Source organism: Beta vulgaris, chromosome 3 (genome assembly GCF_026745355.1).
Source record: "Beta vulgaris subsp. vulgaris cultivar EL10 chromosome 3, EL10.2, whole genome shotgun sequence".
Taxonomy (NCBI): Eukaryota; Viridiplantae; Streptophyta; class Magnoliopsida; order Caryophyllales; family Amaranthaceae; genus Beta; species Beta vulgaris.
Window position 1 is genome coordinate 7631114 of NC_079204.1, and position 25593 is coordinate 7656706.

The 25593-nt window shown below is 37.9% G+C and overlaps 3 protein-coding genes across 13 annotated transcripts in view; 1 reads left to right on the top strand and 2 right to left on the bottom strand.

Moving 5' to 3' along the window:
- LOC104888495 (uncharacterized) overlaps positions 1 to 22606 on the top strand; it is a 30014-nt gene extending 7408 nt beyond the window's left edge. Inside the window, exons 5-12 of one of the 11 annotated variants that reach the window (XM_048640978.1) lie at positions 12 to 185; positions 323 to 466; positions 594 to 883; positions 1137 to 1299; positions 2019 to 2368; positions 18461 to 21214; positions 21396 to 21475; positions 21599 to 22606. In XM_048640978.1, coding sequence (XP_048496935.1) covers positions 18512 to 20506 — 1995 coding nt within the window. In that variant the 5' untranslated portion in view covers positions 12 to 185; positions 323 to 466; positions 594 to 883; ... (1 more) ...; positions 2019 to 2368; positions 18461 to 18511 and the 3' untranslated portion in view covers positions 20507 to 21214; positions 21396 to 21475; positions 21599 to 22606. Of the gene's footprint in view, positions 1 to 11; positions 186 to 322; positions 467 to 593; positions 884 to 1136; positions 1300 to 2018; positions 2369 to 13993; positions 14126 to 18460; positions 21215 to 21395; positions 21476 to 21598 lie in introns of those variants that run through there. The other 10 variants (XR_007272427.1, XR_007272428.1, XM_010673498.3 and 7 more) reach the window with 10 other exon arrangements.
- Positions 13533 to 16968, bottom strand: LOC104888496 (inactive disease susceptibility protein LOV1-like). The gene has a single exon (XM_010673502.3). The coding sequence runs from the start codon at positions 16435 to 16437 to the stop codon at positions 13840 to 13842; it is 2598 nt and encodes an 865-aa protein (XP_010671804.2). The 5' UTR covers positions 16438 to 16968; the 3' UTR covers positions 13533 to 13839.
- LOC104888493 (probable LRR receptor-like serine/threonine-protein kinase At3g47570) lies at positions 21686 to 25525 on the bottom strand. Its single transcript, XM_010673497.4, has 2 exons — positions 22662 to 25525; positions 21686 to 22352 (listed from the first exon to the last, which is right to left on the bottom strand). Exons 1-2 carry the CDS (start codon positions 25318 to 25320, stop codon positions 21940 to 21942), a joined length of 3072 nt encoding a protein of 1023 aa, XP_010671799.2. The 5' UTR covers positions 25321 to 25525; the 3' UTR covers positions 21686 to 21939.
- Positions 25526 to 25593: the final 68 nt, after the last annotated feature.

A 25593-nucleotide genomic window follows, 5' to 3' on the forward strand; every position in this document is an offset into this window, starting at 1 on the left:
CTTCCTTTTAGAGGACATCATTTTGTTGATTAGACTATCGAGATCAACATGTACAAAACATGATACCATTTCTGATCTCCGAGCCTCAGAACAGCTGAATTTGAAAGATATATGCTTCTCAATCAGTTTCTGATGCTGTAAAGCCTGTGACAAGCAGGAAGAGGTCTGCATTGCGAGACTCAGAGGTATAATAAACAGGGGATACCAGATCTTGTGTTTGTTCTATATTGGAGTTAATTGATTCAACTGTGTACTAAATATGCGGAGAAATCTGAGCAGTGTCCACCCCTTGCTCAATTTAACTGCATTATTGTCTGTATAGGTTACTGTTCCGTATGTTGAGGAGTGTGATTTTGCATCTCCCATCCAAACTCAAAATATGGAGCATGGACCTCAATCGTCAGATGGGAAATTCGCATCTGGGAATTTGTCCACTTCTATTGAGTCAAAGTTGCCAAAGAAGCAGGTAGAGTAAGAAAACATAAATATCTTGGTTCGTTTTGAAGTTATCTCGACATTATATGGATGAACGTATGTATTCTAAAATCTCTAATTACAGTATGAAATATTTACTTCTTTTTCTTGTGTTCAAGGCTTCAGGCTGACCTTACACAAACTCCAAACAAGCAGTCTGATCCAAGTTACAGGCTTTATGGTGACATTTTCAATTCTCCAGCAGGGATGATCCCTTTTGCTGATACTTGTACACCTGACCGGTGCAATATTTGTAGGAGGGAGGACCTGGCTCAGAGGACTTTGAGGTAGAATTAACTGCAAGAGTTGTGCAATATGTACCATTATGGTTCAGCTGTTAAAGATCAAGAAGAGTGCTTGAAATTGTGTGTTCTGCGCGAAATTGGAAAAGACTTGACACAACTACAAGGTTGGCTTTTTCTACTTTTTTGTCCCTGAAAATTTAAGAAATCATACAATTCTCACAACCATAGGATCTACTTCTGATCATAGGCATCATGTATCCGTACGTATATACTGGATTTGATGGAAGCCTGTTCGGCAACAACTTTTACCTTTATTCATAGAATTATTGTCTATGGTCGTGCTTTGTAATTATTCCCATTCATTTTTACCTTCAATGGAACTACTGCCAGTATCTCATGTCAGATTGCTTGTCTCAGAACGAGGTGGTGCTGGAAAAAAAGAAGAGAATGTTGATTCAGCAGCTTCCGTATATGGCATTGTTTTCAGGAAATTGATTATTAGAGTATCGGCACCCTGAGTTCATGGACGATGTGGTTGGCCTAGTTGCCCTTCTTGCAACAGCTTCCACACCTACGCTTGGTAATATTTTATATTTTTTTAGGTAGACATGATTGATCAAGAAGTATCTTATCTCTTATAACTTATGCCCTTAGTTATGTATTCAAATTCAGTTTATTGGCCGAGTATTTGGGGGAATGTCAAACAATAGCCATCGTTTGTCAGTCTAGTATTGCATTGACAACTTCTGGGAAGTATGGAGACATCCTAATGTCCTTAGGAGGTGAATCGGGAAAATGCATCAAAAATCGTCAACTAATTATATTTTGAAGATTTAAGGTAAGTCATATTATTGAGTTTAAGATGCAAACTCTCTAGAATTTCATGCAAAGCCACTAGCAAACATGGTTGATAGAGCATATGGTGGTGGCATTATGGAAAGTGATCCTCAAAGAAGACTGGCCTTACTTACAAAACAATTCCACTTGGGTTTTTTTCCGGTTATGCTGTTAATATGATGTGAACCATCTCCAAATTAGGACATGTGCGGGTCATGGCCTTCGTAAAACCCTTTCTCATCGACTCTTTGGAGAATTTTAAGTGTATGATATGAAAGAACAAGTGAAACATACTCCGTGAATGCATAACAAGAGATGGTGCAGTATCTCTGGATGGACTAAACATGAGAGAAGAGGAATTGTTTCCCTAGGATCATCTGAGTATGACACACTTTTCATTTCAGAATAGACTAGTGCTACATAAATTGAGGTGACTCTGATTCATTTTCCTTCTTTTTCCAGGAAAGTGAGCGCGGTGCATTTTCCTACTATCGCTCAAGATTGTGGATTGGTTGTCTCTTCGAGGGAGGTCATAATGAGATTGAGAAAAAGAAATTGGAGTTATGCTTAGTGGAGAAAGTAATCGTGCATGCAAATGAAAAAAGCTCTTTTCTGAGAACAGGCAGTACTGTTATCACACAATCATCCAAGAGAAGTCCTATGGCTCTCATGATCTTTCTGACGCAACAAATAGAGTAAAAGTTGGATGAAAAGATTAGCTGATGTAAACATCAACGCCACTCAAAGAACAAAGCATAGATTACAGTAGAAATTATATTTTTCAAAAGTTCTTTCTACGGGGCTGGTGCCTGGTAAGTAGTTAAATACTCTCTTTTCACTTCTTTATTTCACGGTTGAAAAGTTCAATACATTTTCCTATTAAATCTATCAAGTATTTGTTCGCTGCTTAATTCATTGCTATATATATTCATTATTGCAATTACTTTACACTGTAGTATAACTGCATTATCAAACATTAAAGGGTTCTAATTTGATTGTAATTTCTGGCATGTTTCATTCAGTTTTAAGGTTTCCAATTCAGCTTTGGTCCTTATATTATTATTTCAGATTGAATTAGGGATTTTAGCTTATCAATTGTTTAACTTGTCAACCATTTTCGGAAAATTAAACTTCTTCACACTAATTGAGATAGTCTGCCTTAATGATGTTGCTTCATTTAAAAGATCAACCTCATTATCTTGTGAGTCATCAATGTTACTACTCAGAAGTTGTAGTTAGGATTATGATTTATGACTAACTCAAGTTGAGCCTTAGCCTAGTGAAAAGTCTTGGACTAGCTTGTTAAGGTCCGTCTTAATCGTAGGGCTGGGCTTAGCTCGGACTCAAGGTGGATTTTGGTGATACTTCTTACCTGGCTCCATTCCATGTGGCGAGTCCCATTTTGACTTTGTGGCCTATTTCGGAAATGTAGTATTGGAGGAACAATGTGAGAAGAAGTGCATTAGAAACTGTGAAAGTGGGAGTAGAGGGACTTAATTTGGGACACAAAAGAACACGGGACCCTTAAAAATGAGATGGAAGAGATTTATTAAATGAACAAGAAGTTAAAGTTTTTAATTATACATTGAAATCTTGAATAGACTAGGCTACAACTATGTTATAAGCCTTAGACAAAATGCTGCATGAATGTACTATCACAGCATGTAGTCGGCCTTAGAAGGCAACCTTGAAAAGAAGTTGACTGGTGCTAGAGGAAACTTGATGATGCGGAGCCATGGGTGCCTCAGGAGGTAAAAGCCGAGTACAGCGGCAATTACTCTGAATTCTATGTAATACAGTAGTAGAGAAGTACAAATACAGAGAGGCAGAAATAACGCAGTTCCTCTGGGATCTGTCCAAGTAAGTAAGGACTGCAACCTTTCACATACAGAAGCCCAGTCCTCTAGTTCAGCCTGGAATCTACTTGCTTTACTCCTTAAATGATCATATCTCACCTTGACTGTATAAGTTGGTTGGGAGGTGGGGAACGTATCAAACTCCTCATCTAGATCATTGAGGTCATCGATATCACCAAGAGACGAGTGAGAGTCGATATGAGGTTGGTGCCAAACACGCCTATATCTGTAGTTCCAGATGCTAATCAAGAAGAGTGAGAAAAAAATTGTGGATGGTAATACCTTAGGGTAGAACAAAAGAGTTGTGAGAAGAATGTGGATGAAAATAGTTAGAGAAGGCCTCTCCCACTTATATATCTGATCAAACCATCTCAAAAAGTTCTTGACTTTGAGAAAATTAGCTTTGCTCTTTCTGGAACTCCATGTAGTTGAGTCTACATCTAGCAGGTAGTCAACCACCTCTTTCCTTAATGGCGGCTCTGCCTTACCAAGTCGGTTTGATATAATGTCAACGGCTGAATCTCTTAAGTAGTCAAGATGCTGTACTTTGATTGGATAAATGTAGTGCATTTTAGGGAGCACAGGTCTTGAATAAAGTTGCATCATGTTTATCCATGATGTGCAAGTGAACCGTACAACCAATTCAATTTCACCCATCTTCTTCACCCCCGAAGAATGCAACACTAGAAGTGGATACCTATACCTGTTAATTTGTCCAGATTCAAGACTAGAAACACGAATTTTGACCTTTCCCATTTTAGAGTCATTTTCTCCACCATAACTATGAATGTGGTAATCATCAAACACAGCGATTGTGATCATTGTATATGGATCAAATACTTCCCATCGATGCTGCTCATTCCACTTTGGATTAGAGTTGTCAGTGATAGTACGTGTTCGAAACCATTTCACTCCATATTTGGCTACACAATAACTGTCGGTTCTTCCTCTGTCATCTTTTGTTTTCATTGGCACCAGCCCATGAGCACTTATGACTCCCAGTTCCAAGACTCCGATTGCTGGAGTCCACAATTGCTTTCCTGTTGGTTTAAAATCAGTGCAAAGCTTTGTTGCTTCACTTAAGACATGGTATCCACCCTCCAAACAAATCCTTAGATGGATCCTGCCATAATATCTTCTCTGCCTTCCATACTCGTCAGCAATGGCATCCACTGAAAGAGAATACCACCTACTAGCCACTGGCTTATGGTCGAACCTTCTTTCAACTGCTTGTACAGGAATCGTACACCTTGCAAGGGTTTCATATCTACCCAATCCCCCTACGTCTTCCACTGTCAGAACCAACTGTTCTGCAATTGGTTCAGCAACTACGAACAACAAATCCTCATTCCAGAAAGGATTGATGCTCTCACTATTGCTGGTCCTGGTTCTGCAAGTTTGATTCCCGAGCACTGCCAACACACGCACATTCGAGAATCTGCCGCTGTCACTTGGTACCAGGTCCTGAGCTTGAATGACATTAACCCTAACATACCAAAGCTTTGGGAGAATATACTCACAAGACATCGTTGCAGCATCAGAATGCCAAGCTTGTTGGAAAAATTTATCAGCTTGATTACCCATCCAAATAGCTAATAATAGTTCTCCTTCAGTGGCATCCTCACCTACTGTGCCATCCAGGCTATACCACTGTGGTGCCAAGGGGTTTTGTCGGTCACATTTGGGGATTTGGTTGAGATCAAAGGCAAGTGACTTGCCAATGATATCATTATCTCCCAACGCAGTCTTATCTTTGATTACAACTTCTGCAATTGGGGCTTGAACTTGATCCTTTGAAAAAGTAAAAACTTGGTCCCATTTAGGATTGACCTCCTTCTCGACATCTCTAGTAGTTACTTTGTAGTCTCCTAGTTTCACTTCCACATAAGGGTTGCAACTGCCAGTGTTTGCATCTTTGGTTGGCAAATTGACGGCCTTGACAACGTGAACAAATATGTAGTTCATTTTTTCCACAAGGTGGTAAGAGGACATCTCGTCATGTCCTGGCAGCTTTCTTCTGGCACCTATTTGTGGTCTGGTTTCCTTAAGAAGAAACTCTTCTTGTTTGGTGGCTGACGCCATGGATGAAATATCTTTGTTTTTCAGTAACGTCTGAGAGAGGAATGCATAGGAGTTAAGTTGATTCAATATTCAGAACTTTATCTACAAGCTGGGAGAAACTTCCTGACCTTGATAAACATTTTTAGGGGGCGGCCATAGAAGTTTCCTGCTTTTGTAGTTGTTTACTGATATTGCACCTTTAAGCTAAGGTGCTAGTTCTATCCTTACTAGATGCATGTGGACCAGAAAGCAGTCTCCTGAAAAGGTTTGACCAATCTGACATATATTGCTCTATTGGTAAACATATTAGAAGTCTCAGAAATTACATAAAAAATTTATCTTGTTAATTATACTAATAAGAAGAGCAAAAATTGTAAAAAGTTACCCTCTTTTTGTTGACAAACTAAGATTTCTGTCACTAACCTCTCGTTAATTTGGTCAAACCTTTTGGGCTATGATCTAGTGACAAGATTATGAAAAGAAGAGAAGCACATGTTCTTCAATAAACAAAGGTCACTTTGGCTATGTTCAGTTCACCTTATTTTTGCTTATTTCAGATCCAATCAGATCAGATCAGATCAGAAAAAATAAATTCAGATCAGATCAGATCAGATCTGTCAGTTTTTAAACTCATTTTTACTATTAAATATCTTTCATTACATATTAGTAAAAATTATAATAATTGAATATTAATAAAGTACTCATTGAGACGAATCAAACAAGATCCCACATGACTATGCTTTTTCTTTTATATTGAGAGAAATCTAAAAGATAAGATCTTGTATTCAGATCAGTTCAGAAAAAATAAGTTCAGATCAGATCAGATCAGAAAAAATAAGTTCAGATCAGATCAGATAAGTTAGATCAGAAAATTTCAGGTAAACTAAACATAGCCAAAGGGAAGTAAGAATAATTGTCTCAAATTAAATAATCTGTGGTGGTGCCTGATGAGTGATGCCTTCCCCACTCCACCCCTCCTAAAAAAGTAAAAAAAGTACAAAAGAGACTACAGCTTCCTACAGGCAAGTGGTTGAAGTATTAGAGTTTTGCTTTGGATAACAAATGAGATCAGAAATTCCAAAACCATTAGTGGATTTTTCCTTGAGGTGCAAATACGTGCTTGAAATGAAATACTTTCTCATAGAAAGTATAAGCTATTGTCTGTAAAAAAAAATAATTCACAATGAAGCTACACCAAATTCTGGGCTGCTTGGTGCTTGTTATATGCACTTTTTGTGGGATGTCCAAATTCCACTGTATTATGTCTATTTGCAGTGGCAGATTGGGAAAAAATTTAATGGGAGTGCCATAATTGCTTTGCTGAAAAGCTGAAAGTTTCTTTATGGGAACCTGTGGGAATGAATGGGGTTTGAGTGTGTTTTGAAAAAGGAAAATGCATTGGGCTATACAGCCAGGTTTTAAGCATTTCATTTGAAATGTTGGATTTGGCCAAATAACATGTTTGGATAATCCAAACATTTGGATTTGGAATTGACCCAATTCCAATCTATTTAGCGTAAGTCCATATTTGAGAACTTGAAATCCAATATCAAAACTTGTCATTTGAAATCCCAAATGCACGTCGCTCATTCTCTTTCTTCGTGCTCTGTCTCTCCTTTCCTCAAACTTTCTCATGTCAAGCTTTCTCTCTTCTCAAGCTTTCTCATGGTAAGATCCTTGATCAAATCTTCTACTTTGCGCTGAATCCCAAAAAGTATATGCTTAAGAATCGAAATGATGAATTCATAATTTTTGTTTTTTTCCAAACAGATGATTTGGAATTGAATGTGAGTATTTGAAATGTAGAATTTGAAATGTGTCATTTGAAATTAATTCCTTCTATCCAAATGCTATCTTAGTCTAATTTACTTGTCGGTTTTATAGTAATACCAGAGATGGAACACAGCATGCCAGTTAGGCTGTTTGAGGGTTTTAAATTGTAATGGTGGTGATTGTGGCAATATTTGTGCATTGATGTAGCATACTTTATTTCAGTGTCGTGTAATCATTGACCTGGCACATGTCATTTTAATAGCAGCCTTTTCCACTCGCTTTGGACCTATTGATATGTAGTACTCCCTCTGTCTTTTTTTATTTGCTACAAGCACTTTATCACAAAGACCAAGGAAAAGGGTGGGGATCACTGTACAGTGGGTGTGCAGTGGGTGTTTTGAAGAAAAGTAATTGTGGTTAATTAAGTTGTGAAAAAGCAGATTAGAAGGCAAAAAAAAGAGTTGGCCCACATTTTTTTTAAGGAAGGCGCCATTATATAGAAAGAGGGATTTCATTTCCCTCCAAAATTTTTATACAAGCAATACAACTAAACTATTCTGTTACAATTATACAACCAAAGGGAACAAAAATTTTCCCTCCAAAATTTTAAAGGTAGATTACATAACAGGTATTGAAATTTTACCCAAAAATTCGAACTTAAGGGGGAATTGAATTTTCCCCCTAAAAACATGAAAAAAATCCTAACAAATTGTGGACTATATATACACAACCACTTTTACACTTGCATTTATTATTTTCACCACTTCCATCAACATAACCAAACAGACCAACCAGCAGTCAGCCACCACCACCATCAAAGACACCAACCAGCAGCTTAAACCACCATAAAAACCACCCAGCAGTAGCCATTTCCTTGGGGGGGGGGGTTTGGGTAGATTAACTCTCAGAGCAAAATCATCATAGAGTTTTATACAAGCCATTTCTGATTTCATAGCTTCACTTGAGGAAAGTGTGGAAGCTTTCTCAGCTTGAACATGTCTGGCATCCATAGCTTAGCTATGGCCCCCCTAGACAGTTCTACTGATAACACTTCAACACCATCCCCATCAGCTCTTAATTCACCACCAACTTACCCAATTTTGATCTGAATGACCCACTGCCAGAACCAGAACCAGAACCAGAACCACAACCATTACCAGACTTACAAGTTCAACCACAACAAGAGGCCTTTGATCTTAACAGAGCACCAGCAACATCAAGTGAAGAAGAAGAAAATAACTTCTCAGCAATGGAACATGGGAATGATGAAGAAGAGTTGGTGGCTGAATGGTTAGATGATGATTCAGATGTACACGTCTCAGAATATGATTGGACAGATAGTGAATCAGAGGAAGAACATGAAGAACATGAAGAACATGAAGAACAGCAACAGCCAGAAATAGTGGTCAACAGCACACATTTTTTGCACAACAACTCAAGATGTCATGTTGCAAACAGGCTACAACAAGTAGCTTACACAAAATTTAATGGCATATTCACTATACCTCAAGGGGCTATCAAAAAAATTGCCATTGAATTGAATACTTCAAGGTGGACAATTGGAAGAATATGGAAGAAGTTAAGACAACAACTTCAAGAAGATGCAAGAATAGATGTGAATCACAGAAAAACAGGGAGGGTAGGAAGAAAAAGAATTCAATTAGATCCTCAAAGGTTAATGGCAATTCCTCTAAGAAAGAGGACTACTATAAGAGCAACAGCAGCATCCCTAGGCATACACAGGTCTACATTGCACAGATTGGTGAAAAGGGGAGCAATCAAAAAACACACTAATGCCATAAAACCACACCTGACTCCAGCACATAAAATTGCAAGGGTTTTGTGGTGTTTGGGTTCTATCATACCAAACACTATCCAAACAATACCAAAATTCAGCAACATGTATAATTTGGTGCATGTGGATGAGAAATGGTTTTGCATGAGCAAAATTTCTCAAAGGTACTACCTAGCTCCTGGTGAAACAGAGCCATATAGAAGATGCAAAAGCAAGAGGTTCATTGTCAAAGTGATGTTCATAGCTGCACTAGCAAGGCCACACATAGCACTAAGTGGAGAGGTCAGTTTTGATGGGAAGATAGGAATCTTCCCATTCATAGAAGAGGTGGCAGCAAAGAGGTCAAGTTGTAACAGAGATGCTGGGGTGATTGAAACCAAAGCTCAATTAAGCATCACAAAAAGATGCATAAGGGAGAAACTCATAAATCACATACTGCCATCTATAAGAAACAAGTGGCCAGATAATGGATGCAAGCAAATATGGATTGTCCAAGACAATGCAAGGCCACACATAGCAAGTACTGATGAGCAGTTCATGTTGGAAGCACAAAAAGATGGTTTTGATATCAGATTAATCAATCAGCCAGCACAGTCACCAGATATGAATGTGTTAGATCTTGGTTTTTTTAATGCAATTCAAACCTTAAAAGATCAAATAGCACCTAGGAGTGTGAAACAGTTGGTGAAGGCAGTGAACAAGGCATTTGACAACTATGATCCTAAGCTATGCAATCACATTTGGTTAACTCTACAACAAGTGATGAAGGAGACTCTAATAGTTAAGGGTAACAACAATTACCACATACCACATATGGGGAAGAAATCACTTGAGAGGAGGGGTGAGTTACCAACAAGTATTGTCATTAGCCCACAATTAGTAGAAGAGAGCAGAAAATGGGCAGAAGAAGGTCATCTTGAAGATGATCAAGAAGAAGCAAACTATGGGGATGAAGATTCAGATGATGGTATTGGGATAATATAAAGCAAAAACAGCAAGCAATGGGCATTTGAAGGCCAATTTTTTGGGCATTAGAGTGCAAGAACATTTTGTAAGTAAAATACAACATATATAGGTTGTTAAACATTTTGTATATGTAGTTAAAAACATTTTGTACTAAATCTTACATTTATAATATGTAAACATGTTGGGTTATGTTAAGTTAAAAAAATAAAACACTTGATATATCATCCATAAAAAAACAGTTAGTAAAAATAAAAGTTCAAGTTTAGTTAGGTTTACAAAAACTGTAGTGCAAAAAACGTTAGTAAAAATAAAAGTTCATGTAGGTTAAGAACAAAAAACAGGGTATCATTGTATCAAACAAATGATCGAGAAAAAAAGAAAATCAAATTGAACATTGTTTCACAAAAACTTCAATTAGATTTCATTTTTTTCTCGATCATATTTAAGACAAAATGATAATGAAGGCCAATTTCAATAAAACACAGATCAAGGCATGATTTAAGTTCCTCTCAGGGAGTCCCCACTCATCCATATTACTCAACACATGCTATTAAAACAGAGGAAAAGTTGAAAAGAAGAGCACAAAAAATTGGTGGCAACATGAGTATACTGGTCTTAAAAGGCATAATGTCCTTAGTATAAATCATCTGACCTCATTCATCATTGAGGAACATAGTGCACCTCTCATGTAAACTTTGTATATGTCATTAAAACTAAATTGGACAGCCAAACAAAAACCAAAATATAACACAAATGCCTCATCAATTCTTTATACTACAATTCTATTCATTTTACCACTGATTAAATGCAAAATGGAGTAACAATTTGGATGTAACATCCTATTTCATCATAGAGGATCACACCAACACACACACAAATAAAGGCAAATGAACATATATTAACAAATCAAGGCAAAATATCATATAAACAGAACTAATCAAGGGTAAAATGCACAAGTTTTAACAAATCAAGGCAAACAATCATATAAACAGATCAATTCAAGGATTAAATGAACATGTTTTAACAAATCAAGGCAAAATATCATATAAACAGATCAATTCAAGGATTAAATGAACATATTTTAACAAATCAAGGCAAAATATCATATAAACAGAACAATTCAAGGATTAAATGCACAAGTTTTAACAAATCAAGGCAAACTATCATATAAACAGAACAAGTTATGGCTTCAATGAACAAGTTTTAACAAATCAAGGCAAAATATCATATAAACAGAACAACTCAAGGATTAAATGAACATGTTTTAACAGATCAAGTGAAAATATCATATAAACAGACCTAATGAAGGCTAAAATGAACAGTTATATACAGATCAAGCAAAATATCATATAAACAGAACAACTCAAGGCTTAAATAACATGTTTTAACAGATCAAGTGAAAATATCATATAAACAGACCTAATGAAGGCTAAAATCAACATATATTACAGATCAAGGCAAAATATCATATAAACAGAACAACTCAAGGCTTAAATTAACATGTTTTAACAGATCAAGTGAAAATATCATATAAACAGACCTAATGAAGGCTAAAATGAACATACATATACAGATCAAGGCAAAATATCATATAAACAGAACAACTCAAGGCTTAAATTAACATGTTTTAACAGATCAAGTGAAAATATCACATAAACAGAACAACTCAAGGCAAAATAAACAGAAATTAAACAAATCAAGGCAAAATAAACAGAAATTAAACAAATCAAGGCAAAATAAACAAGTTTATAAACAGATCGAGGCATAAACAACATGCGTATAAACAAATCGAGGCTAAAACATGAAAAAAACACAAAAACCTAAACATGCAATCTAATCAAACGCAACCCCACAGGCAAAGCAAGTTAAAAAAACTTCCTAAAATTTTAAAAACAAAGATTTAAGTTAAGGAGTGGACCGATCTGAGTCAAAATTTGAAAGGGGACTCTCCGAAACCATTTCGAGATGGTTTTTATACCAAGAGAGGTAAGCTCGCCATGATTTAAAGCCTTCCGGAGGTGGATCTTCCAATTTTTCAGGTTTTTTGCCCTCAAATACACCACCAAATTGAAGATCTGGTGGTTTTCTTGAAGGCGCGCCACAAGACCAACAAAACGAACCAAAATCCAACGATTTTTTTGCAACCCTAGAATTTTTAGCCTCCGCATCTAACTCGTCCATCAAATCAAAGAGCCGTTTCTTTGATTTTGGAGTAAACTCATCCATGAAATACCCAAAATCACTCAAAATACCGAAGAAACAGGGACTCGTTTCTGAAATCACTCCAAAATGACAAAATCTAGGTTTATAATGATCGCAGAAAAGAGTAGATAATTAATCTACTGTTTTTTTCAACAATTTTGGAGTAAAAAACCCTAGATCTGAGGGTTTGAAGAAGAAGAAGAGAGAGGAAAGTGACAGTCAGAAGGAGAGAGAGAGTCAGAAGGAGAGAGAAGAAAATGACAGAAGTTATGACATTAGGGTTTTGGAGGGAGTAGTTATAGGGGGGTTGGGGTAGGGTTAAATGGAGGGAGTGGGGTAATAAATTGAGTTAGGTGGGTTGGGTAGGTTTAGGGAATTTGATTAAGTGGGCTAATTTTTTGGGCTGAACTTTTGGATGTTTGTTTTATTATCATTTGTAGTAATGTTGGCAAATGTAGCAAATAAATTGAGACACCTCTAAATGGCAAAATGTAGCAAATAAAAAAAGACGGAGGGAGTAGCTCTTTAGTCCTCTATGGCTGAAAAATCATTACATAGCTGCCAATAGACAATTTGTTTGTGAAAATGTATGTATAACCAAAAACGGACCGCACTTAAAATCGGGTCAAGTTCTAATTGTTCAATCTGACTACGTAGTAATAAGATCAGCTAAGCCCTATTTGGCTACTCCAGGAGCAACAGTTCATGGCCATTATGGGGAAATCATTTATGAAGGGGATACATTAGTTACATTTATATATGAAAAATCGCGGTCTGGTGACATAACGCAAGGTCTTCCAAAAGTGGAACAAGTCTTAGAAGTTCGTTCGATTAATTCAATATCGATGAATCTAAAAAAGAGGATTGATGGTTGGAACGAACGTATAACAAGAATTCTTGGAATTCCTTGGGGATTCTTCATTGGGGCTGAGCTAACTATAGCGCAAAGCTGTATCTCTTTGATTGACAAGATCCAAAAGGTATATCGATCCTAGGGGGTGCAGATCCATAATAGGCATATAGAAATTATTGTACGTCAAATAACATCAAAAGTCTTGGTTTCAGAAGATGGAATGTCTAATGTTTTTTTGCGCAGAGAACTAATTGGTTTGTTTTGAGCGTTCATGTATCGCTGAGATTCAAACCCACACTCATTCATGTGAACATTTTTATGGATAAGGTTATCTTATTAGTGATATTCACAATAGCTTTAATATATATTATGTGACACAAGAAACAAGAAAGATGATAGAGACCGATAGGAAGAAGGTGGACCCATGTGACCATAAGAGAGATAAAATAAAATAAGGTAAAACGAAAATGTTAAGCTTATTGTGAAACATTTATATCGAGTGGATGTTTAAGATTATTGAGAAGCACAAAAGAAGGTGCTGATCAAGGCCTCAACCAAACCAAAAAAATAAAATGAGGAAGACCAAACCAGCAGTTATCCTGAGAAATTCTGGAAAGAATGAAGCAGTAGTGATGTCTAGTTCACTTAAAAATCAGTACCTTGGGGCTTGGCTCAAGGAACTGTTGTGGTATGTACCATAACCTCCAGCAGTCCTTTATAGCAGCGCAGAGAATATCTTCTAGCTCCAGTATTGTTTGTTGTCATATGCTATCATGCTCACTGAAAGTAAATTAGATGCTTCATTTCTTGTGGAAATGTTTTTAATTTCATACAGGACCGAATCTCAATTGCTCCAATTACCGGCATAGCTCCTTCATCCACATTCCAGTCTTCCAGTTCATTTAGTTTCCAGAGTTTTAACAAATGGAGTTTTTGAAAGCTTGGAGAACGACACATCATGGTCTTTCCAGTATAAGATTCAGAGAGCAAAGCAAGGATTCTTAAGTTTGGAAGCATTCCCAATACCGGCATTGGATCTTGTTCTAACTTGGACAGAGACAAGGTAATTTCCAAAAGGCTTTCTGGAAGTGTGGTGAGCAAACTAGCATGTGTAGATTGACTAAATTCTATCTTTCCGATTAAATAAAGGCTAGTAAGATTTGTAAGACCTGAAAGATGCTCAAGATAGATGCTAGATGGTTGGATCATTTGATCAATCAACCTCAATTTCAAGGATTCAAGGTGAGGCATTTTCACAATCCACTCTTCTAGTGCCTTCTGTTTGGAAGCTGTCATTTGACATGTTAATGCCAGTTTTCTGAGGCTCTTCAGTCTATCGAAGCCATCTTTGACTAGACTCTGATCATCTATATACCCACCCCACAATGTTTGGAGATCGGTTAGCGAGATCGGTGTCCCACTGGAGGGAGAAGGTAATTCTGTACGGTAATCCTGACTCAGGTACAAGTGTCTCAACTCCTTTAACTTCCAAATGGAACGTGGAACAGTGCTTATGCAAGTGTGCTTCAAGTCCAACGTGAGAAGTTTGTGCAAGCAGCCAACTGATGTAGGCAGGACATATAAATAAGTCCTCCTTAGTCCTAAATATTTAAGTTGGCTAAGTTCTTTTAGCACAGTATCAGGTACAATGGGGCGGAAAACACCTTCAAGATCCATTATTCTCAAGCTCTTGAAGCCTCCCATCTTGACATTTCTGTGAAGAAAGTTTCTGATGTGCTCTCCTGGCTCAGGCCCTTCTCGTGGATCAAAGGATAGAAATGAACGCATATGCTTGTAACTAGTTGCCAAAGAATTACTTTGTTGGTTTCCACCAGCAGCTCTAACAGCAGAGGTAGCACCATTAATTTCTGGAAGATGAGAGAGCCTACGTATATCAATCACATTACTTCTGCTGTGATGAAAAAAATGACTTGCCTGGGCTTTTGGTAGCAATATGTCTCTGATAGCGTGTTGCAGGCGACATGTCTTAGCATTACCGTTTGGCTTCTTCTTCAAAACCTGTATGACTGTTCGCTGTTCCAGATCAATGAAGTACTTCATTGCTGTAACTTCTAGAGGAATCTCATCATTGGACCCTTCCGAGTGCACAAGTCCCTCAGCAAGCCAAAGTGCAATCAATCGTCTAGCAGGAATTTCATAGTTTTCATCAAAAAGGAGAAAATAGTACAAGCATTTCTTCAGATTAGATGGCAACGCATCCGCAGCTACATGCTTGATAGAACCTTCTTTTCGAAGCTCTTGCAGTAGCTTACTCCAGCAATCCGCAGTTCTTACTTCCCTAGAGAGTATACTTGCAGTTTCTGATATTGTCAGTGGCAAGCCCTTGCAACTTTCTACTATGTCCCTTCCCAGTTGCATCAACTCTTGGGGGACATCTCCAAGTCTAGCACAAAACAGCTTCCAGCTCTCTTCTGGAGTTAGCAACTCGACTTGATAAATTAGCCCTCTTAAGCTAGCTTCCAATGCAACCTCTCTAACCTGGGTGGTAATGATAACTGCACCAGCACATGTGATTGGCAACACTTCTTGTAGTAGTCTCCATACTTCAGGTGTTGGCACATTATCCAGTACTATGAGGTAACGCTCACTGCTACTCAAAGCCAATAGTATACTCTGCTCCAGGTCTCCTTTGTCGTTTCCCTGCAACACTTGTTTGCCTATGCTCTGTAAAACTTCTTTAGGCTCCAAATCTTGTTGTACAGTAACCCAAGCACGACAAGTGAAATGACTAGATATCATGGCATTTTTATATACCATGGATGCAAGGGTCGTCTTGCCAACTCCTTTCACGCCCAAAATAGAAATTGTAGAAGCACGATGACGGTACTCGGAGAGAAGGTAACTTACCAAAATTTGCACACTTTCATCACACCCGACAACACTATCTTCATTCCGTAGTTGAATCCCAAATGACAAGTCTGCAACTGCTGTTATGCCTAGCTCTTGAGCACGTGTAACGAGTTCAGGAATTTGGACTTCTATTGACCTTAAAAGTTTGATGAGTCTCTTGTGATCCCTGACATTTCTCATGAATGGCACAAACCTCCTGAGATGACCTCTTTTTATTGGCTGTTCTCGTTTTATTATGTAATCCTCAATGTGGGTTTTTGCAGACAAAACAACTTCTTTCATCTTTCCCATCAACACTTTCACCTCCTCCACATTTGAGCTTCTTTGTGCTTCTGACCCTTTCAGTATAGCTTGTAAAGCTCTTAAACCCGGCTCAAGTGATCTAAATAGATCCTCAAATCCCTCTATTAATGGAGATTCCTCATAGATCATATCTGCAACTTTTGGGAGCATTTCAGTCAGATCAACCTCATTTCCAGTTTGAGTTTGAGTTTGAGTTGCCATACTGCAAAATATCCTGCCTACTTTCTTTCTCTTTCACCAATGAGGCAAAAGAAGACACAAAGTTAACTGGCACGATAAAAGATTTAGGTGTTGGAAAAATGATGAATTGTAGAACATGCTGCTGCCCTACGTTACTCCGACACCCTATTCAACCTCGCGTGTCGCGTGTCGACTCGACACGACGCGCGACACGCCTGGAAATGGGCGTCGATAACCGTATCGGAAAAGTGTCGGAAATTGGACACCCATTTGACAAAACTAAGAAAGAAACACAGAGAAAAGGGTGAAAAATTACCTACTTTGTTGAAATTGTAAACCCTAGATCTGCTAATTGAGGTCGAATTACACGAAATTTTCTCATAATTTGTTAGGGCTTTTACTCAGGAGATCAAGTCGTGATGGGCAAATCAAAGAAGAACGGTTCGCACTTTGCACTTTCGCAGGCTGCCATTGTTGCACAGTGAGAACTGAGAAGAGAAAGAAGAACGAAGGGTGGTAGAGAAAGAAGAGACTGAAAATTGGAATAAAATACTCACGTGGATTGTTAGCTGTATACCACCCCTCTTTCTTTTCTTTTCTTTTCTTTTTTTTACTTTTTTTACTGCCTTTACTATTCCCTTTTGACTTTTCAACTTCCAATATATTTTTTTTCTTTTTTCAAATCAAAGACCAAGTAAGCACATTATAGTACTAGTTCTTTTCTTTATAATTTTCTAAATATATTAGTATTGATTTTATTTTAGTATTGATTTTATTTTTATTAAAATATTTTTCCGACACTTTCAATCATTGACGTGTCTAGTATATTGGTCAAGACACTCTATTGACCGTGTCGGAGTATCAGCCTAATTTTCGGAGTAGGGTGTCGGATCCTCCGATCTCTACTTGGATACGACACCCGTATCCGTGTTGGAGTAACATGGCTGCTGCCTCTCTTTTTCTCTTCTTTTGGATCTTTTTTTTAACTACTCCCACAAAGTTTAGTGGTGGCTTTATTTTATTATTAATATATTGCTACTGCCTACTTGTTCAGTAGGGTTAGGTAGGGCTGGCAAAAATTGACCCAACCTGATAACCCAACCTGAAATTGACCTGAAAATTCCGGGTTTGGGTTGAGATTTTCGACCTGAAAAAAAATTGGGTCGACCCAACCCGACCTGAAAATATAATGGGTTAGGTTCAGGTTGACCTTTTGAACCTGAAAGTAACCCGAAATGACCTGATTTAAAAATAACTTATATTATGTTAGTTTAGCCCTTAGCCGGTTATGTTACAATATTTGGCCAAGCCCAACTCACTTCAACATGAAAATTCTGGCTTTGAAACTTGAAACTTAAACATGTTACATGTACAATACCTTTCTGAATTAAGTTGCCAGTTTTTTTTATCATTGGATATTTAGATTTTTATTTCAGGTCATTTTGGGTTGATTTCGGGTCAACCCGAAAAATATAAGGTCGGATTTGGGTTGAGGTTTTCGACCTGAAATATAAATCAGGTCGGGTTTGGGTCAAGGGTAAGAGACCTGAAATATTAATCAGGTCAACCTGAAATCGACCCAACCCGACCTGATTGCCAGCCCTAGGGTTAGGTAAGAGTAACACTCAACAAACAGTGTTATTCATATTTGAAGTTCAAATTGTTTAGGTGTCGATTTCATATTTGTTGTGACTATGCTTTGGAACCACAAGATAGCTGGTGCTCTTTTTTTCTTAAATATTTTTCTAAACCTTGTGTGTGCCAACATGAAACCCCTCTAAATCTAATAGTCCTATAGTAATAAACTGAAAGAAATCAGATGCTATTTTACTTCCTACCATAAAAGAAAATCAGAATGCTCATCACCTGGTCTGCCAATCAGAAAAAGAAGTAATAAAGCAGGCCAGTTGGCCGGGGATTTGTTGTGACTCCACACTCCAAGCTTTGCCTCTAGATCTTGTTTTGATTCAAGGGGTATCCTTGATTGAACTACAGATTAGACTGGGAAATAGAATATCTGAGTATATATTGAAAAATGGTACAGATTCTCCCAAGAACTTGGCCCAAGCTCTGGAACCGATGGGAAGTCCATGCGATGAGGCTGTGGAATGAATGGGAGATTCGGGCTCTGGTTCTTATAAGCCTTTGCTTGCAGTTAATACTTATTTGGTTAGGCAAGCAGAGGAAGCGTGACCGACGAAAGCGGATAAGGTATACCCTTTGGCTTGCTTACTTATCTGCTGATTGGGTTGCTACTGTTGCTCTTGGCAGTCTGTCTAACGCTAACCAACAAGGTGATGACACAGTCAATTCCAGCAACATACTGAAAGCATTGTGGGCACCGATTCTTCTCTTGCACCTTGGCGGCCCCGACACTATTACTGCTTATTCCATGGAAGACAATGCATTATGGTTGCGACACTTGCTGGGACTGTTAGTCCAGGTATTAGTAGCATTTTACATCTTTGTTAAGTCTCTAAGACTCACACAGCTCAACTATGTCGCTATCCCAATGTTTGTCTCTGGAATCATCAAATATGGAGAGAGGACCTGGGCTTTGAGGTCTGCAAGCAGTGACCACTTCAGGGACTCATTACTTCCACGTCCAGATCCAGGCCCCAATTATGCTAAATTCATGGAAGAGTATGTTTTGAGAGAAGCTGAAGGGTATAACATCCAATGGACGAAAATGAAGGATCCCAAGGTGGTAATCCGTAGCTTAGTGACTGATGGTGCTAAAGACTGCCATATTGAAGCAGCTTCTACTCCCAGAAGAGCTTATGAGTACTTCCAGATATACAAGTGCCTCTTTGCTGACCTCATCCTTGGCTTTCAAGAACTTGAGATGAGCAAATCATTTTTCCTACACGGTGATTGGAAAAAGGCTTTTAGTGTCATTGAAATGGAGCTTGCTTTTGTCTTTGATTCGTTTTACACAAAATCTGCCATACACTACACTAGATGGGGTCGCATATTGCGGTCTCTCACTCTCTTATCCACTTTTGCCACATTAGCAGCCTATTACTTCTCACAAAAGCACCAGTATTCTCGAGTTGATGTGATCATTACTTACATTTTGCTGGTTGGAGCTGTTTCTCTTGAGATTCTTGGTATGATTGGGTGGCTTTGCTCGGATTGGGCCTTGATATGGTTGGATCATCATGAGAAGATTCCAGTTAAGCAAATCTATAAGGCCATCTCATTCCTGAAACTTTTCGGTAGTGAGAGTAAGTGGTCTAACCAGATGATGCAGTACAATCTGATCAGCTCTTGTTTTGAAGTGGAGTCAACTAAATCATGCCTATTTTTGCCCTGCTATATCTATCATAAATTCAAACTGAAGACAGAAGCAGAGCCAACTGAAAGAGTTCCAGACCTGCTGAAGAAGTACATATTCGAACAACTTCTTGAGCATACATCAGACTCCAAGGAAGATAGGACATTTTGTACTTCCAGAGGTTCATGGGTATTGGACAGGTATCAATCACAAGATCTTAACTGGAGTGTCGAGAAAGAATTTGATCAAAGCATTCTTCTTTGGCATATTGCCACTGATTTATGCTATCACAGAGATGAAAACTTGGAACCTCAGTCAGTTGCCTATGTTGTATGTCATGTGAGCAAACTATTATCAAATTATATATTGTACCTACTTGTGAAACAGCCATTTATGTTGCCAAATGGAATAGGGAAAATCAGATTTCAGGATACCTTTGCAGAGGCAAAGGATTTTATTCAGGAAAGATCCATAGAGGATGCAAATACAGCTCGGCAAAGGTTGCTTAACATAAAAACTATCATACTGCCAGGTGATGTCAAAGGAGATAGAAGCAAGTCAGTCTTGTTTGACGCTTGTCGCCTGGCAAAATATTTACAAAATAGAGAGCGGAAATGGCAGATTATAGTTGGTGTATGGGTGGAAATGCTGGTGTATGCTGCAAGCCAATGCAGGTCGAATCACCATGCTCAACAGCTAGCTCAAGGAGGGGAGCTTTTAACTCATGTATGGCTTCTGCTAGCACATGTGGGGTTAAGTGAACATTTCCGTATATCAGAAGGTCATGCTCGAGTCGTGTTAGATGTGAGATGAAATGTGTACTTCGAAGAGGTTGTTAATTGTTATACCTGTAGAATCTGCTGCACTTCATATGGATATATATTTATTGTCAACTCTGGAAAGGATTGCTGCCGGCAATGTCATTCTTTGTTGTTAGTCCCGATCATATGAGATTGAGATCTTATCGAGAATTATTATTCAGTAAAAGCAGCAAAATGACAATTGATCTAGTTATATTATCTTAAAGCTATACTGGTCTTACATCTTGTTCCTAGGTAGCAATTAGATTGAAAATTTGTAAAGAAATAATGGTAAAGAAATTTTTAGTAATTACATGATGCTTTTCTTTGACGAAGATGACAGCCAGAACTAATGGAGCATATTGACTCCTAAATGCATCATACGTAGGTATATATGGCATAATCATGAGCGCGAAGCCTCTGAAATGCCAAGATGGCCCCTTGACATCATGTAGTGGAGAGTGGAGAATCAACCATCAAGGTCTCTCACACCATTTAATAAAAAGTTCATGCAGCAGGTGAAGTTCATAATAGGAGTACAACAATTTTGGGTCAAAATTTCAGGTAAGTGGTAGGAGCAATAGTAGCAAAAACAACAAAATCAGTTGATTGAGCATGTTTTGGATTTCAGAGATTTCAATAAGATGCTTAGAGTTGGTTGGTTCATGGTTGTCAACTTGTTGTACTAGAGCTTCAAGTTCAATCAGGAGTATCAGAGAAGGTGATTGAGCAGGGTGTTTCTAGTTTGTTGTTATTTTCATTTTCATCTTGTGGCAGTTGATTTGAGCATGCCACTCTATTTTTCACCATGGAGACCATGCACTCTAATGTGTTCTGTAGTATCTCTTGTGTTTCTGATCCTCCTCTATCAGCTTCTTGACTTATATTCTCCAAATGTGCAGAGTCTGCAATCTGCAACACTTGGTCAGGCCATGCTGCGTTATGCATACATATGGAGGTTGATGTCTTATTTGAACATTTTGTAAGTGGGGTTTTTTTTTTACTGTCATGAGCTCAAGCAGTAGGATTACATAACTGTAAAACTATAAATTGGAAAATATTGGGATCCTATTGCTTACCTATTTGATTAAGTAAGAAAATACAGCCTCTTGCAGATACCAAATCTTTATCAAAGTTTAACGAACAAGAAAGAGGAAACTGAAGCTGAAGGTGGCAGAGGTGAAGCTATAGGTGATCCAATATTCTGAATGATTCTCTTTGATAAAGATGAAATACAACCACGGCAATGTGAAAATACTGTAAGAGCTCTTACACGCGGATATTATTGTTTTTTTTTTGTTACAATCACATATAGAGCAAGTCTAGAAAGCCAAAATGGGTGCTTGTATTTTGATTTTGATTTTGATTTGGATCGCCCAATTTGTAGCACTAGCTCAACAGTATTTACAGAAGTAACAAATACAGTGTGCAGTTGATTTGGCATTCTTAGATTTCCCTGCCTCTTGCCCTGTTATGTCTCCGTCTCGGATTGAGAAGGATTTCTCTAGCTTGCTGTAACTCCCTTATGGCAACACTTATTTCCATTCGTTTGCTTGGGAATTGATTAGAGCATGCCACTCCAATCTTCACAACAGAGATCATGCACTCATCTCTTTTTTGAAGTGTTGCCTGGTTTATTGGTTCATTGTTGTCTGGCTCTTCATTTTCAGGCTCTAGAAGTGTTGTCTCTACAATTTGCAACACTTTGTCTGGCAATGCTCCCTTTGCATACATATGGAGGTTGAAGTCTTCCTTGAACATATTGTCTGTAGGTCTCTTTCTTGTCATAAGCTCCAACAACAAGATTCCGAAACTGTAGAGATCAGCTTCAGGGGAAACTTCACCTCCCAACCCGTACTCTAAAGAGAAAGAAGTTTCATCAAAATTTGAGAATAACAGTAGAATATTTTTGCCTACATATACATGCTTGTAATATATTTTCAAAAGTAGATAGGTATATTAGGGAGGTAATGGTTATAATGATCTAAGCTAGTAATAGAAATGTCCAGGAGCTTCAGCTTACACTAGAATGTACTTAGAATTGTAATGATCTCATGAAGAGAATTCTATGTCCAGAAAATATTGCAAGAAATATAATTATAATTTAGTTCAAGTTATTAAGATCTCATTTAGTGAAACAATTATATTCTTGAAACAAAATCAATTACCTGGAGCAACATAGCCAACTGTTCCCCTGATTCCAATTGAGCTGCTTTGATTTGGATGTAGGGGTTGGTTAAGAACCTTTGCTAACCCAAAATCAGCTACATGTGCCACCATGTCGTGATCAATCAAAATGTTGCTTGGTTTAAGGTCGCAATGCACAATCGAGCTCTCACATTCACAATGGAGATAGTTGAGTGCATGAGCAACATCAATGGCTATATCCAACCTTTGGAGAAGGCTAAGATTTCCACATTCGTGTAACCATCTATCAAGACTTCCATTGGGCATGAACTCATAGACAAGAGCTTTAAAATCATTTCTTTGGAAATCTGTACTTGAGCAAGCTGTTAGTATCCCAACCAGATTACGATGACGAATGTTCTTCAATGCCTCACACTCAGCCATGAAACTCTTAGACCCACCTCGTTTTTGCAAGTTGAGTACTTTGACAGCAACCGTCTTTCCATCTAGGGTGCCCTTAAACACAGACCCAAAAGAACCAGAACCAAGTAAATTTTCATGACAGAACCCATCAGTTGCTTTGAGTAGCATGTCGTAGGAAACTTTCAAGTATGGTTCCTTCACTAGTTCGTCTGACGAAGCCAACTTTGTTTTCCTATTATGACGAGTGAAGTACAACCATATCCATGTAACCATGGCCAATACTGCAAGAAATGCACTAGTTACTATAATTGCCAACTTGAGAGCACGCGAAACTCTTCTTTTCTTCCTTTCATTCTCCACACATGTTGGTAGATGTAGCTCAGGAATTCCTCCACAAAGCCTGTTATTTCCAATAAGACCTCGGCCTATCGCACTCGCATTTGCAAAAACTCCTTTTGTTGGAACTCTTCCCTCAAAATTGTTGTAAGATAAGTTGAGGTATATCAAGTGAAGCGAAGAGAAATATTCTGGAAACTGGCCAGAAAGATTATTTTGGGAGAGATCAACTTCTGTAAGGCTTTTTAAAGAGGTAAATGATGGAGGAATCGGACCATGGAAGACATTATCTGCCATGTACAATTTTTGAAGAGCAGTTAAACTGCTAAAGACAGTTGGGATTGTCCCAAAAAACTTATTTTTTGATACATCAAAATATTCTATATTTATTTGCCTACCAATCTCCATAGGCAAGGACCCTTCTAATTGATTTTGAGCCAAATGAAATTCAACAAAGTGAGTTTTTGCAAAGAGCTCATTGGGTAAGGATCCATTGAATCGATTTCGAGATAAGTACAAGTATAACAAGTTTGCACAATCACCAAGGCTTGCAGGTATTTGTCCCTGAAATTGGTTATTATCTAAACTAAGCTTGCTCAAGTATGATAAATTTCCAAGTGAAGCAGGGATTTCACCTGATAGTTTGTTAGAGTTAACAAATAACCTCTCTAAGTTTTGAAGCTTCCCAATATCTTGAGGAATAGTTCCTATGAGTTCACTTCTACCCATGCCTATAAACCTAAGGTTAATAAGATTAGTTATACCTATAGGAATTTCTCCACTTATTGGATTTTGGTCAATACCAAACCATGTTAAATCAGTGGAAAGATTAGCTATAACTTGTGGTAATATCCCTGTAAAGTAATTACTTTGCAAGTCCAAAACTTCTAATGTGCTACAATTAACAAGAGAACTAATGAAGTTTATGTCACCTACAAGATTATTATCAGAAAGACTTAAGATTTGTAAGTTATAAAGGTTTCCAAAATCAAGTGGCACAGTGCCTGTGAAGTTGTTTGATGATAACTCAATCACTTGAAGACTTGTAAGGTTTGTTAGTGAGATTGGAAGTGATCCTGAAAAATAGTTATTAGAAAGTTGCAGAAAGCGTAATACAGGAAGAGTGAAGGCTATATTTGCTGGAATACTTCCATGTAGTTGGTTGAAAGACAACTCTAAATCCATAAGGGAGGAAAGGTTAAAGATAGACGAAGGAATCGTACCAGTAAGTATATTTGATGAGAGTCCGAGCCAAGATAGGTTCGTCATCCTAGAAATGGTGTCAGGAATAGTTCCGGAGAATTCATTGAAACGACCATCTATGAGTTCTAGTGATGTAAGGTTGGCTATAACGTCGAAGAGAGGTCCACTAAAATGATTGGAGTACATCCATAGCCATTTAAGGTTAATCAATGATCCAAACTCTGTAGGAAGTTTTCCATGTAGATTGTTGTAAGGCATAGAAATGAGTTGGAGATTGATGCAACCAGATATGTTGGATGGTATTTCTCCTGTAAGGGAATTGTTGAAAAGATATAGTGATTCTAGCCTGAATAGACGGCCAATCTCAGGAGGAATATGGCCATATAGGCTATTATTTGTAAGGCGTATAATTCTTAAGAAACTGAGGTTTCCAATGAAGGGAGATATGGTTCCTGCTAAACCTTTAGTGTGCAGATCTAACACAGTTACTCTGTTGTGTGTAAGTCCGCAAGTAATTCCTTCCCAGTTACAATGGTGAATAGAGCGATTCCATGAGCTTAAAACGCCGCGACGATCAATTAGCTGAGTCTTGATAGCCCATAATGCTGCACGATCAGTTTCGTTACCTTGATTTTCAGTGCTATTAAGGGTAGTAGTTGCTTTAACTTGTTGGGTTATAAGAAGAGTAAAAAAGAGGGAAAGAGCTGTTGGTATGAAAGATAGATTGTGTTGCTTCATTTTGTATGGGTTGTTTTTGTGTACATTATCTGGTTTTTTGAGGTGGTTCACTGGTCAGTTAATAACACAATCAAAATATGCAATGTATGATTTGTTCTGGAAACTGAATAAAAGATAGTACATTGGGTAATTAAGTCATTATTGGTGGCTGTAAAAAGAAAGTCTTTATTGACTTCAACTGGTTGAATTATAAAAAATGTAAAGGAAAGAAGGAACGGGGTGCTGATATGAAAGAGGGTATGGGGCTTCATTATGGTGTGCTCGTTTTGGTTT

What these genes read in the sequence shown, in the direction of transcription:
- LOC104888496 (XM_010673502.3), bottom strand. Translation starts at nt 16,437, where the DNA reads ATGGCAACTCAAACTCAAACTCAAACTGGAAATGAGGTTGATCTGACT.
- LOC104888493 (XM_010673497.4), bottom strand. Translation starts at nt 25,320, where the DNA reads ATGAAGCAACACAATCTATCTTTCATACCAACAGCTCTTTCCCTCTTT. An exon ending in AGTTGGCTATGTTGCTCCAG is followed by an intron (nt 22,353 to 22,661) that starts GTAATTGATTTT and finishes CTTTCTCTTTAG; the next exon opens with AGTACGGGTTGGGAGGTGAA.